Here is a 13,519-nt window from a genome sequence, read left to right as displayed (position 1 = left end):
ATTCAAGGATGGTGTCCACAGTGATGTCAGGGAGGAGAAGGAAAAGAAGAACCCAAAGACACAGCTTGGGACTTAGGAGTTCCTGCTCAGGCAAGCTGGAGAGGAGAGCCTGAGTTGGCATCACCATTTTTAAGCAATGACTGTATAGTAATGCAGTATTTGTGAATTTGAGGCTGCCTGATTCTCACAATGGGTTAATAAGGTAATTATAAAAAGTTTTCTAGTTAATAGAAGAAATTGGTTGGTAAGGGGAACTACGTTTTCATCTTTTAAAGAGTGCTTATTTTCAATGCAGATAAAATAGATTTACTTTGCAAAAAAAGGCATGAGAATGTGTCTATTTTTCAGATTATTCTAATCAGTGGATGCTAAAGAAATGTAAACCACTCTTTTGAATAAGCACCGTATTTGTTCATTTGTCATTTTTGAGTCTCTCATTCAGTAAGTAATAATTTTGTTAAATTTGAAGAGTCACAGGTAAATGTTTAGCCTTGATTTTAATATTAGGCCTGAGATATTTTCTATGGTTTGTTCTTTTTCATAAATTATTTCTCTGCCTTGGTAAATAAAATTGAAAGGAAATAGAATGAGACCTGTCGGGCAGGGAAACATTTCCATAGCTTCTTGTAAGAAAAAGAATATTCTTTCTTTGTCCATCCTGAACTTAGAAAATCTTTTTTTTTCTATATAATACTGAAATATTTAACAATTCATAGAAAACATAAGCATTTACATTAAAATACAACCTTAAATATAGCCCTGTAATTTTCAACAGGAACCTTGTAAAATATGATGAATATACGTGCATGAATACTAAAACAAGAAAGACCATTCAACATTCACATGGAAATGCAGCATTACATACAATATAATAAATATCTAGGATATCAAATTCACAAATTGATCATTATTCTGATTTAGATTCTTTTTTCCAGTTAAGATTTTTACTGTATATTTTATTATAGTAACCTTACAAGTTAAGCATAACTAATTAAAAACAGAATTCAACTAATCTGACTACTGAAATAATGCAATTCTCAATATTTTGTAGCATATTTTAATCTATAACATATAAAACTGTCATTTTGGCAAGAAATACACATCCATACAACTAACTGCTCAATTAACTTCTTTTTCAATGTATAAAAAATGTCAGAGTTAATAGTATGAAAAGAAACAGAAGCTAATATTATTTCTGGGATAATTATTGCCTTAGCTCTTGGGCTTTGGCAATAAATGTCCTAAGTTTTTATATCTATCATATAACTTAAATACTGTATTTACAAAATATAAGACTTTTTTTTTAGCAAAATATTATACAAAATACTGTCTTTACACATTTAAAGTGTGCTTTTCCTTACAATGTATGAGAGCCCTTTATATCTTTATCTCTAATTTTCCTACATGCTTTCAGGATCCCTTGCTCACCCAGTATTTCAGAGTTGGGTTTTTAATAGTGGAAACTGGTCTACTATTAAAGTGTCAAAGCAAAGATCAAAGATTGCTATATACCTTACTGATATTTTTCTAGATGAATTCTTCTGGTTAAAAGCCTAAATAATACCTTTTACATTTTACATTTTGATTCTTTCCTTTCATCACTAAACATCTCTAACAAACACTTCTTAGGGATATTGTATCACTTATGAAGATTCTTTTTAATTGCCTTTCTTTTGAAGTGCATGAAAGGGTAAGTAAGCACCCACCACTTCTGTTAACTTTTCAACATCTTCTGTTTCTATGCACTAAGAGTATGATTTCTTCATATAAAATACTGAAAAAATAAATGAGATTCATGTTTACTGCTCCTTGCTGCTATAAGAGGTGGCTTTTAATAATGACTAATATTCACCCATATTCACCCATGAGTTCCAGACCTGAGTTCCATACTCAAGGATCTTACCCTGAGTATGGACCAGGTCTCCTGGCATGAAGGCTCTTTCCTGTTCCTTCTTCCTTAGGAGACAGATTATCTTCCTTGTATGTCAATATGTATGCCCCAACCCACCAAAAGATGAACCCAGACCATTTCAACTTTAGAATCCCAAGAAATCCATATGCTCATGTGTGATTGGACATCCATCAGGTAAAGGGAGCTCCAAGAGAGGCCCAAGGATCTTGGAATTCCCAAGCCAGAGTGCACAGGAGAGGCACCCTCTGAGTGGCACCCTCGACGTATGTCACAGGAGTGTTGCCCAAGGCTGGATGGGTGGTTACTTGCAAGTGTGGACATCGGTCATGCTTTCACACCTCTTGCAGCGCACATAGCAGCACCAGATAAACTTGCACTCACACCTCTCCACGTGTCTGACCACGTGGGTGTTGTAGCCTCGGCCACAGCAGAGGAGATTGCAGCCATCTGCGCCCTCTGACGTACGGTTGCATTCTCTGCCTTGGGTCCCTGGGATCCCTAGTTTCTTATCCTCTACACAGTAATTCGGAGATTTATTAATGTAGAGCAGATCATCCTGGTGGATTGGTATTTTCCTCTGATCTTTTTCTCTCCTGCGCATTTTCTTCTTTACTTTTTCTGAGATTTGGACACTGTTTTCATATTTCTCCTTCAACAAACGGCCAATCTTTTCAAAAGAAGACATGGTTTTCCAGCACGTTTTCACGGCACAGGAGCCGGAAACTCCATGGCAGCGGCAGTCTACTGACATCAACTTGGCGACGGCCTGAAACCAACAGCAATTGTGTTAAATATCATTCCTGAAATGTTTTACACAACAACAGAAGAATGGCTAACCTAATCACTTAACTTTCTGAGTCTGTTTCCTCCTGTACAAAAATGATGGTTTTGAACATAAAGTATCTTTAAGATTGCTTAGGGTTCAAACGTTTTGTCCACTTGACCCTGTAGAGCAAACCTTGCCACGTCTAACTTAAAGTAGTGGACCAGCCTAATATTGTTTCCAGAGATTATCTGAGATAATAAAAGGGAACTACCTTTGTTTCTAATCTCCTCTTTAATTTTGGGGGTGGTAGAATGTTCAGGCATGTCTCCGTGTTCCTGATACTGTTTAGCACCTTGCTATGCAGAGTGTGGTTCATGGATCAGCAGCACCAGCATCGCTTGTGAGAAATGCAGATTCTCCGGCCCCACTCCAGACCTACAGAGTCAGAATCTGCATTTTAATAAGATCCTCAGGTGACTCATGTGCACATGAAAATTTGAGAAGCACTGATAGAGCAGTCGTCCTCCACTCACGTAGTACGTAGAAACTTCTGTGGAACTTTACAAATAACCAGTGCTTAACCCCCTGAGATTCTAATTTAATTGGTCAAGGTGGGGTCCAGGTAATGGTACTTCTACAAAGCTGCTCAGATGATTCTAATGGACATCCAAGAATGAGATCTACTGAACTGAGAGTTCTCAGGATTGATCACTGTAAAAGTCGGTTCCATTCATGGGGGCTGGGGGACATGCTATCCCCTGGTCACAGACCACTTGAGAAACCCTGACTAATCAACTTAAGTTGGTCAAAAGGAGAAGGAGCTGGAGGTTGTGGCTGCTCCCAGCAAATTCTTCCCCTCCTCTAGAAAATTAATTCAAAACATATGTCCTATTCGATCAGTAGCACCACCCTAACACAGAAAAGGCATAATATTTATGTAATTTTGCAATTCTAAACGCTGAGTTGAGTTTATGCAGACTGAGGAATTAAATGAAATGACATATCTCTGTAAGAGCCCACTGCCTGACACATATTAAGGTCTAAAGAAATGCCCCCTTTCTCTGAAGAAGAAGGTACAGTAAGAGTTGAGATAAAGTTTCACTGGGGCTCACAGTGCAAAAACAATATAGAGATTTCAGAAGTTTTAGGGTCCTAATCTCTTACATACCAGGCTGGTCAGCACAGCTTCCTTCAATCCCCAGAGGATGGCAGAGCAGATTAATAAATCCTTTGGACTAGCTGCAGAGTTGACTTTCTGTCAACATGCTGAGTAAAATGAAAAACTGTTCTAGCCATTCAATAACTTGTAAATTATGTGTATAATCTCACCAAAAAAGGGGAAACCTTCACAGCTTAAATTCCGCTTACAGTTCTTATCAAAACTGTAAAATGGCAGGGGTTTATACTTTGCTATTTTGTACGAAACCTGACATTGACACGTTTGTGGAATGTTACATATGCTAACAAATTAACTAAAGTTTCCGAACTATCGATTGAGACAGAATATTTCAAACAATTTATAATATTTGCTACCTTGAATGAGAGCATATGGTATTGATTTGTGCAGTATTCGATACTTCTTCTTAGCGTTTAAAAGAATAAACACAATAATACTTAAACCCTGTCCTTTCTACAAGACAGTGCATATGCTCTTTTTGAATGCATAAAACTGAGAAGCAAGTAAATATGTCTATTTCTTATTAACTCAGGCAAAAGGTACCTTTCAGTGATATGAAAGAAATTTATGAAGTATGGCACACAAGCTTATTTGGTTAAAATTTATGGCATTTGATATTCACAAAACCTTCAATTCTTTAAAAGGTCTCCAGGCAAATAAATGTTCAAATTAATGCAATCTGCCAACTTTTGTTCAGATTTTAAATGCCTGAAGGATATGAGAAAAAGAAAACTCCATCGATGCTGGGTAATAAGAAAATACTTTGTCCAAAGAAAGCCAAAAATCTAAGAATGTATGTTTATGTGTTTAAATCTGATCAATGTTCCTCACAGTCATCACTTAGTGATTTAAAGCTGCCTCTCACCCGGGATCTTGATGAGGAGCCGACTTCTTTTGTTAACCAATTCAGACATCATGTATGGTGTTGCCAATTTGCAAAGCATGCACAATGGAGTAGATGCTCACCAAACACTTATTGAATAGTTAGTCCAGCTCACTTGAACAATTTTGACTCGTCCTCTATTGGTGATCCGAATGGGAAGAAAGTAATAAAAACTACCTTCTTAGGAAAAGAGTCACTGCCTGAAGGTCAATGGTATTGGGAGACCTTGATCAGGCTAGGTTCTTCTCTGATTCCTCAGCCCACAACCGTGTTAGTCCACAAGAGTGATACACTACTTTACAGGTTGGAAAGATAAAAAGAGACTGACTTTCAATCCCATGATATCAACTGCTGAATTTATGTCAGAATTTTGGGGAGATTTTCCCGCCATACAAAACTGGAAACTTTTCAACATCTAGAGTTAACTATAACTTTTCAAGGATGATGTTTTTAAGAAGTTTTATTCTATTATCTTTCAATTCCATTACCTTTTTGTCCTTAACAATAAGTATAAGAAAAGAAATGGTATTTTTCTAGGATAGAAAAGACAAATAAACTTCAAGGAGAAGAATTCCAATAACTGGACATGCAATTTAAATGATTATAGCCCCATAATACTCCAAGGAAGAAACCTGGACAAATAGGGGTTAAAATAAAGCGATGTAATCACCACTAGGAGAAGTTGATGAAATGCAGAGTTCAAGGGTAGATCACACACACACACAAACACACACACACAGTTTAACTCTGTAGAGCTTCTTAGAACACATTTTCATAAATTATTTTACTTGATTTAGTTTTCTAGGGAGAAATGTCTTGTACAAACTAGGCAGTAGGTAGTACTTATTATTCCAATTTTACAGAAAAATAAACAGCATGGTCAAGACACTTGTCGTGCATAAGGAAAGTTGGAGATATATGACATAAGATCTTTACATGCAGCAGAATAATTTTAGTAGAACAAAGAAAAATGAAAGTGGAAAATGCAAGCATATTTAAGGAGATTGCACGAATACTCCAAAAAAAAAAAAAAAGGAATATTCTGAAGCTTTTCAGCTAGGATTCTTAGTTAATGTTAAATAGCCATTCCGAGCTGCGGTGATAGCACAGTCATTTTCTGCTAACGGGGAAAGAGAACAGCAACCGAATGAGTTGTGTGTGGTTATGAGAAAATTCCTTGCTCTACTCTAGTTGAGTTGTTAAGGTTTATAACGATATTAACAGAGGAATGTTTTGTTAACTATTGCAAACAGATGTGCACATTTTGCTGGATATTTTTAAACTATGGGAGAGCAATTAGGAGGGTAGCATTTAATCTACTGGCTCCTTGTGTTAAGTTTTGGTTTTATAAATTTCTAATAAAGTGAAATAGGAAAGACATATCATTAATACTTAATGTAAAAACAGAAACTGCTTGAAAAGCGGTCTAAGGCGTGATTGGTGCCACAGTTTTGACTCAGAGGTAACACAGCAGGCAGTGATTATTTTCCAGTATATGGCTTTATCTAAACTTTACAGAAATGACCAAAAAACTGCTGCGGAACATTTTGTGATGAGCATTTCATTTTGTCAATTATCAGACGATCTGTTTAAGTTTTTATGAAAACTGTGACATAAGGTTGAATGGCTATGTTCCTATTCCTCTGACCCATTTTGTCCCTTTTGGTCTAAAAATATATTTGAACTTGTTGAAAAGCAAAACACTCATGTGTTGTTCAATTACTTATAAATATTCTTGAAACAGGTCAATGAAAATTTGGGGTTGGGCCCTTCCCACTTTTTTGAGTTACTCATCATAAAACAAATTATGGGGTAGAGAAACTTGAAAGTTTATGAGGTGGACATGGGAAGAATGGAAATATTTTAAGCACACCAAAAGAAACACCCATAAATATTCCAAGTCACATTATTCCCAGAAGTTCTGCCCCTGGAAGACAACACATCATTCTGTTCTCCAATCACCATTCAGCAACATTATTCTTGGAGTCATAACTATAGGAATGGTGTCAGAAACCAAGTGGGAATCAGAGTATTTAAGGTCAGCGGTTAGAAAATCATCTATCCTGCTCATAGCACTACTAAGCGCCAGTACCCACATTTCTCTGAATGCTTTCCTACATTTTGAGTTTGGGATTTTGAGAGGAGGAAAATCAACTTCAATTGAATGCAGACCTTGAACCTTACTCAGAAGAATGTGCCTATTAGATTAAAATTCTAATTGCCAATATTGAAAATGGAGTTGATTGTTCTTCTATAATTAGCTAATAACCTGGAAACCTGGTTGGGTTTTGTTGTTGCTGTGGTGGTGGTGGTTTTTCTATTTTTTGGCCACCAATGGAAAGAAAAATACAAAAATGCTTTGAATTGTAATACTTCATGAGAAAAGACCAACAAAAACACCAGTGTAGTCTCCTCAAAATACTCAGGTAATATTTTGTAGTATTTTAAGATTCCATCTAGACTGATGTGAAAAAAAAGACTCAGTAGAGAAAACTCTGAAATTTAAACAAAATGTGTATATATGTATAGGCTGAATTATTTTCTGCATAATTAGAATAATAGCAAAAACCTCAGTAATCTGAGGAGATTGTTTTTTGCCAACAAACGGTGGATTAAAATTGATGCTGAATAGTTGTATGTTTTTAATAAAATCAGAATATAAATAATAGTTTAAGATCAAAGTTAATAGTTATAGAGGCAAATACTGCTACCTAATTTGAAACACACAAGACGGAATAAAACTAAATAGCTGCCTAGTATTACTAATAGAAAAACATTTCAGAATACTTTGGGGCTTTTCATAAGTTTGGGGATGACTCAAGAGAATTAATCATAACGTGAATTTCCAAGTTTCATTTTCCAGTTAAAAATTTTTTAATCTCTGCCAAATTATTCAAAGAATGACTTAAAAATATTTAAGGTTGAAGTTGATAAGAAATAATTCATTTAATTGTTTTCTTGTTTTTTAAATATATTAATTTGACTTCTCTTGATGTTTTTCTCTAGTTTAACTCTAGAGTTTTAAAGAACATATGTTAATTTAATTTAGCCTCTTTTATGCTAATATGTGAGAAATAATAAAAATTCCTATATTGGATAATGTTTAAATTGCAGCAAAAACTCATTCATTTAATTTTTTTAAATGTAAAACTTTAAGGAGAAGAGACGTGCATAACTATGATGTTACGCAAGAGTTACTTTAGTGAGATATATTAGCTTTTAAAATTTCTGAACAAAAATATGAAAAGCTAAGCTAAGCATAGCTATTTACTGACTTTCCTATGTTCTTTTTTGCTATTTTGAGTCAACATTCAAACTGAATTGAAAATTCGAATTTGAATTTGAAGTGTTATGTTGACATATTTATTGAGTTTTCTGTTTTTGTGTTTCAAACCAAAGTGGTTAAGTAAAGAAAACTGCCTGAAACTTGGAATTATTCTGAGTTCCATTTATTGACTTTCCAAAAATGTAAGACAAATGCAACATACGCTTTAAATATTCCTGAGAGATATTACAACTTGTTTTAATTTGTTTCAGGAGAATGTAGCAGATTGCAATGACTACTTTGGGACCTTTACAGGTTATTGGATATTTACAATAATATAGGATATGTGCTGATATTCCTGTCCTGAAAAGATTATTACAACATAGAAAATATATATTCATAAAAAATGTTCTGACTGTTTTAGAAAAGCCACTATGAATTGCCAAGTAATTTAACCAGGTTGTAGAACTCAAACTTTATTGTGTCAATATTCATTAAGGTAAATATATAAAAGTTAAATTAACTTACAAATTTAGTCTCTTTTAAGAAAACTTAGTATAAAAAACCACAATTCATAAAAGAGGTTAATTAGATGGTGGTTCTTCAAATTTGTCTCTTCCTCAATCTTTAATATCTTTATTTTAAAATATCCATATATTTGATGTATCTATAGCTTCTTACATTTAGCTGTATTCATCAATTTTTACAATGAATCTACATCGATTTAAAAATAAAATAACTACTTTCCTTAACAAAACTTTGTTTGACACAAAATATTAGTTAAGAGTTGTGTGTTCCCTAATGGATTCAAGAATATTTGCTAGAGAAAGTAAGGACAAAACTGATAACACGTTTAGGGGTCATTGCCCACTAAAAAAATTCATTTAAAAAAATAATCAAAATTCAAATTTGAGGAAATGAAATTTGATTCAGTCCTGTTAGAAAGGCAGATACTGTAGATCTTATTCCGTCTCTGCTTCTAACCAGCTAATGGGTGGAACCAAATGACCCAACAGGCACTTGTACATCTATTATTTTATAATGAGTGTTTCAGGTATTCAAACTATACAATCACAAATACATTTTATAACAAGATTCAACTCACAGATGGACATTTTATAACAAGATTCAACTCACAGATTGAGAACTTAAACTAAATCAGTGTGGTCAGTACAAGGTCATGAAAAAATATATATATTGTATATTGAATATGTTGCAGTTATACATATATAATCAACACACACATATATACAGAATTACACATATATATATATAGAGAGAGAGAGAGAGAGAGAGAGAGAAAGAGAGAGAGAGAGAGAGAAACTACAAGTGTTTGTGTTTTTAAACTATTTGGACAGATTCATCCAGAAGTATAATCCTAGTGTTATTTACCTAAAGGCAATGGATTTCTATTCCATTTTCTAATACATACCTGCCTTCCAGCTTCATTATTATGTAGGTTCATTGCTAACAGTATTTTGCTGTCCTTTCCCGTGTTGTTTTTGATGGGGACATCTAGGAACTTTCTGCTGAACCACATGCCATACTGGACATCATCGGAGCAGCCCCCCCAGTGCCAGCCTTCACTCGCTGAGCCGCCGTTCTGCAAGTTGGTATCACAGGAACACTCCGTCATGTTGCCTGCACTGCAAGATCTGGTCACAGAATGCACCAGGCCTGCAGCCATCACAGCATAAATAAATGCAGTTTCCTTGGTGCCTAGAATAAAACATAAATTGCTAAATGAAAGAGCTATACCACTCTCTGTTTATGTTAATAACAAAGCCTCCTACTTATCCTCTTATCAGGGAAGCAATTTTTCAATTGCTTACAATGGGTACTTTAACGAGTACATATTTAGAAAGGACAATTTCATATTGTTCTAGTCTTTTAAAAAAGCAATATGAATTTTCAGTACCCCACTTGAAGGGATTTTCGTATATTGTATGTCATAAATTGTCCTCATACCTTAAAATCATTTGTTTATTTTTAAAATTTTAAACACCTAGCTCAGTGCAGTGCTTAATAGACAATAAAAGTTCAATAAATACATGTTGAATTTAAAATCCTTTGCATGGATATGGTAAATGGTAATACAATGCCCAAAGGAGATTACCTTTCTTTTTAAATTTAAAATGTGTTCTCACAAAACACAAGCTGAAAAAAATTGGTGTGACTTTTGTATGTATAAATAATTCGTGTCAGAATGTAAATTAAAAGTAAGCAAAGACCAAAGCAATTAATAGATAAATGTTACAGTTTACTTGCACATCAAAGATCAATCTTTCTTTTTTTTAGGATACCGTCAATAACAATCACTGATATTAATATGAAACAGTTAAGTATTTATAAAATATTAGCTAATCTTTTTACAATCTTAAAGGCAATGAAAGATAATTGAAATGTCACCAGCAAAAAAAAAAAGAAATAAAATTGTCATGGAAAACTATTGAATATGTATTTAGCACACTTGCAATAGAATTTGAGCTAAAATCTTTGAAAAATTAAAGTCCCATTAAAACATTAATAAAATGGACTAGCAGAGACTCAGCAGGCGACTTTTTTTTCCTTAGAGATGTTTAGATTGGAGTAGAAACAGTTCCGCTCCCGTTGTCCAATAAACCTTTTCAACAGCTGATGCCTCTGCATTTCAGCAACTGCGAAGAACACGTCTTTTTTTTTTTTTTTTTTTTTTTCCTGCAGGGGGTCAAGGCTCCTTCGGAAGGGTGTGCCGGCCAAAACTCAGCGGGGCAAACGCAACGCTTTGGCGGCGGTGTGTGCAGGCACCGGGTGGGGAAGGGTCAAAGGTGGAGGGAGAACGGAAATGAACGTGAAAAACAACGAATCTTTCAGCGCCCGGGTCCTAAAATTCTTTGAATCTGCTGATATTCCTGGAACAATCCTGGTTCCCCGGACCTGTTATCCTTACCAAGCTACTAGGCACGTGAAGTGGGACTTGATTTACTGCAGCTTCCCGCGCCGCGGGTGTGCGCAAAGGAGGGGAGAGAGAGAAGGACCAGGGCGCAGCCGGGAGGGCCAAAGGAGTCGTCCTCCGGTTAGCGGCACGTTGGGTTGTCCAGGACAATCCGTTTTAAAACTCCCATTATTCCGTCTGCCTGGTGCTCCCAGGAGCCAACAAACGTGGGGCTTAGCTGCAATTAGCCACTTGTCCATGGCTTGGTGAGCAGCAGAGCTGCTTAAATCAAAGCAGATGCGGCAGCAGCATTCCCTGCTGTCGACATCATGTTTCTCCAGCTGGTCACCCACGTAGGGGGGCGCTACGGGGTCCGAGGGGTCGGCGGGGTGGAGTGTTCGAGTTTTTCTCCAACTCCGGCCGGGCGCCGTGGGAAGAAGGAAGAGCTACAGCTCCAAGTGCCCGGCTCTAGACCTGGGGAGTCACCCCCTCCAGGACTGCACCTGCGCCCCGGGACTGGCTTCCGTCGTTCCCAATTCTCGTCCACTAAAACCTCTACTGGGATTTACAGAGCGACGGACACGCAAGCACTATTTACTCTATTTACGGGAGTTGGAGTTGTTTCCCTCTGTCCCGCGCTGGCCGGGAGGGTCCTGGGACTCACCGCTGCTCAGCTCATAGCCAAAGATGGGGCTGGTGCCCGGCGGGGCGGTGGCGGCGACCAGGCAGTTCCATCTCTCGTGTTTGAACTGGCTCCTGCACTCGTGAATGCCCAGGCGGGCGCCCTCTCGGATGCTCGGCAGCAGGTACGGTTTCCTCTTGCACAGCTCCTTCTGGCGGCTGTTCAGCGGCAAGTTGGCGCAGCCCAGCTTCTCCGGAACCCCAAAGGAGGCGATGCCCAACCACCTGTAAGACACGGCCGCCCCTAGCTAAGCCGCTCCCCTGCTCGCCTCCCCAATCCCAGATGTCTTCCCGAAAATTAGGTCACCCGCCCTAGGGTGCCCGCCCCTCCTCCCCCACCTCAGCTGAAAGTTCCCTGAGGTTGGGCACCCCCTTTGCCACATACCCCGTGCTGCCCTGCTGCCCCCATACTCACATCCAGTTTCCTTGGGCTCCGCAGGGGAACAGCGCGAGCAGGGCTGCCCACAGCGCGCACAGGCGGGACAGTCCCAGGAGGGCCACTCTGTCCATGGCCCCCGCATGGAGTCCCCCAGCCCCAATCACTCCTCTTCTGCCCTCCCCTCCCAGAGACCCGCCGGGCCAGAGGTCAGTTCCCAAAACCAACTTATCCCTCGCCCTCTTTCTTCCTGCAGACAACATAAAAAGGCGGCCAGCAGTGATAGGGGCTCTCAAAAGCCTCCCCCTCGCTGGCGGGGAGCAGTGTGAGGAGGTGGAGAAAGCAGCTTGGGGCCCTCCTCCTGCGCGGAGTTGGAGACGTGCAGGAGATGCGGGAGCGGCCCTCTCATTCCAAGGTGAGAAACCTCCGCTGGTGTAGCTCCGTCTCCATCGCCCCCCGGCCTCTCCTCCCATCTCCTCCCCCTGGCCGCGCCAGGAGCCTGATTGGCCCAGCCTCGGCCCCGCATCTCATCATCCCCGGACCTCAGGCTCCCATTGGCTGAGAGCAGGCTCCGCGGGGGGCGCTCGGGGCCTGCGGCTCCTGGACAGCGCTTCTAGACCTGGGTGTGTTCTTGACCTTTCCTCCTGTCACAGACGCCTGAGAGCACATCTCTGCGGGAGCGGTATTGATTCAATCCCAAGACTGATACGGGCGCTTCTGTTTTAGCAACCCTGGGTGAAGGCGTGGGCTGAATGGGAGATGTTTGAGTTCCACCCACCCCAGTCGTCTTTGGATTAATTACCCTCTGGGTGGAGTGGCTGGAAAACCTCACTGCCCGCGTTTCTTTCCTCTCCTTCACCTCACAGGAGAATAGTCTTTTTGAGTCAGAGTTGGTACCGAACAAGTTGACCTTTCAACACCCTGTTTGACGTCTCAATGTGTCAGGAGACTTCAGAGGATGGGTGAAATGCTGTCAGGCTTGAGAGCGTCCCCATTTATGTAGGCATTTATTTTTAGTGAAAGAGAAGGTTCCAGCCCAGCACCTAATCTACCATAGTTAAATTATTAGGTGATTTTGTTTTCCCAGTCTGTCTTATTTTCTGCGCTCCTTGAGATCACTGTCGGAAGATGGAGGGCAAAAAGGGAACGCGAGGGAGATCTGTCTGGAGAGCTCCGGAATAGACAGGGTTGTGTCCTTATCCTTCTCCCCAGTTCACATTACGGATCTCATGGAGACCTTGGACAGGGCTACATACCCATTGAGGCAAATTTTAAAAACTTACTTATTAAACACCTACTGTGTGCCCAGTACTGTAGGAATTTATAAAGATAAGACCTCTTCTCTCAAGGGGAAACCAGCCATAGAGACAAGTCTAAAACAAAATAATTTGAGGTGGTCAGTGAAGGAGAGTATAGAATCCAGTGAGGTATTCTTTGGAGGCTGGAGAGTTCAGAAGCAGGAGAATGTTGTGGTGCCTGGCAGTTTAGGAAGTTAACCAGTGTTAACCAGTGTTTTGCAGGGTAGAAGATCTCTGGGAGAAGTCT

The 13,519-nt window shown here is 39.0% G+C and overlaps 1 protein-coding gene across 1 annotated transcript; it reads right to left on the bottom strand.

The window, feature by feature from the left end:
- Window positions 1-1,083: 1,083 nt before the first annotated feature.
- On the bottom strand, window positions 1,084-12,349 carry WNT16 (Wnt family member 16). The gene is made up of 4 exons (XM_058569133.1): window positions 12,014-12,349; window positions 11,582-11,823; window positions 9,436-9,722; window positions 1,084-2,678 (listed from the first exon to the last, which is right to left on the bottom strand). Exons 1-4 carry the CDS (start codon window positions 12,235-12,237, stop codon window positions 2,214-2,216), a joined length of 1,218 nt encoding a protein of 405 aa, XP_058425116.1. The 5' UTR covers window positions 12,238-12,349; the 3' UTR covers window positions 1,084-2,213.
- Between the last annotated feature and the right edge of the window lie 1,170 nt (window positions 12,350-13,519).

The sequence above is a fragment of the Diceros bicornis genome, chromosome 3, assembly GCF_020826845.1.
Source record: "Diceros bicornis minor isolate mBicDic1 chromosome 3, mDicBic1.mat.cur, whole genome shotgun sequence".
NCBI lineage: Eukaryota > Metazoa > Chordata > Mammalia > Perissodactyla > Rhinocerotidae > Diceros > Diceros bicornis.
This window is presented reverse-complemented; position numbering and strand designations above follow the sequence as displayed.

Bases quoted from the DNA above. Each gene is read 5' to 3' on its own strand.
- WNT16 (XM_058569133.1), bottom strand. From the start codon at position 12,237: ATGTTGTCTGCAGGAAGAAAGAGGGCGAGGGATAAGTTGGTTTTGGGA. The intron at 9,723-11,581 runs GTGAGTCCCAGG...GTTTTATTCTAG, and splicing joins TGGCTATGAGCTGAGCAGCG to GCACCAAGGAAACTGCATTT. The intron at 2,679-9,435 runs GTATGTATTAGA...TGTTGGTTTCAG, and splicing joins ATAATGAAGCTGGAAGGCAG to GCCGTCGCCAAGTTGATGTC.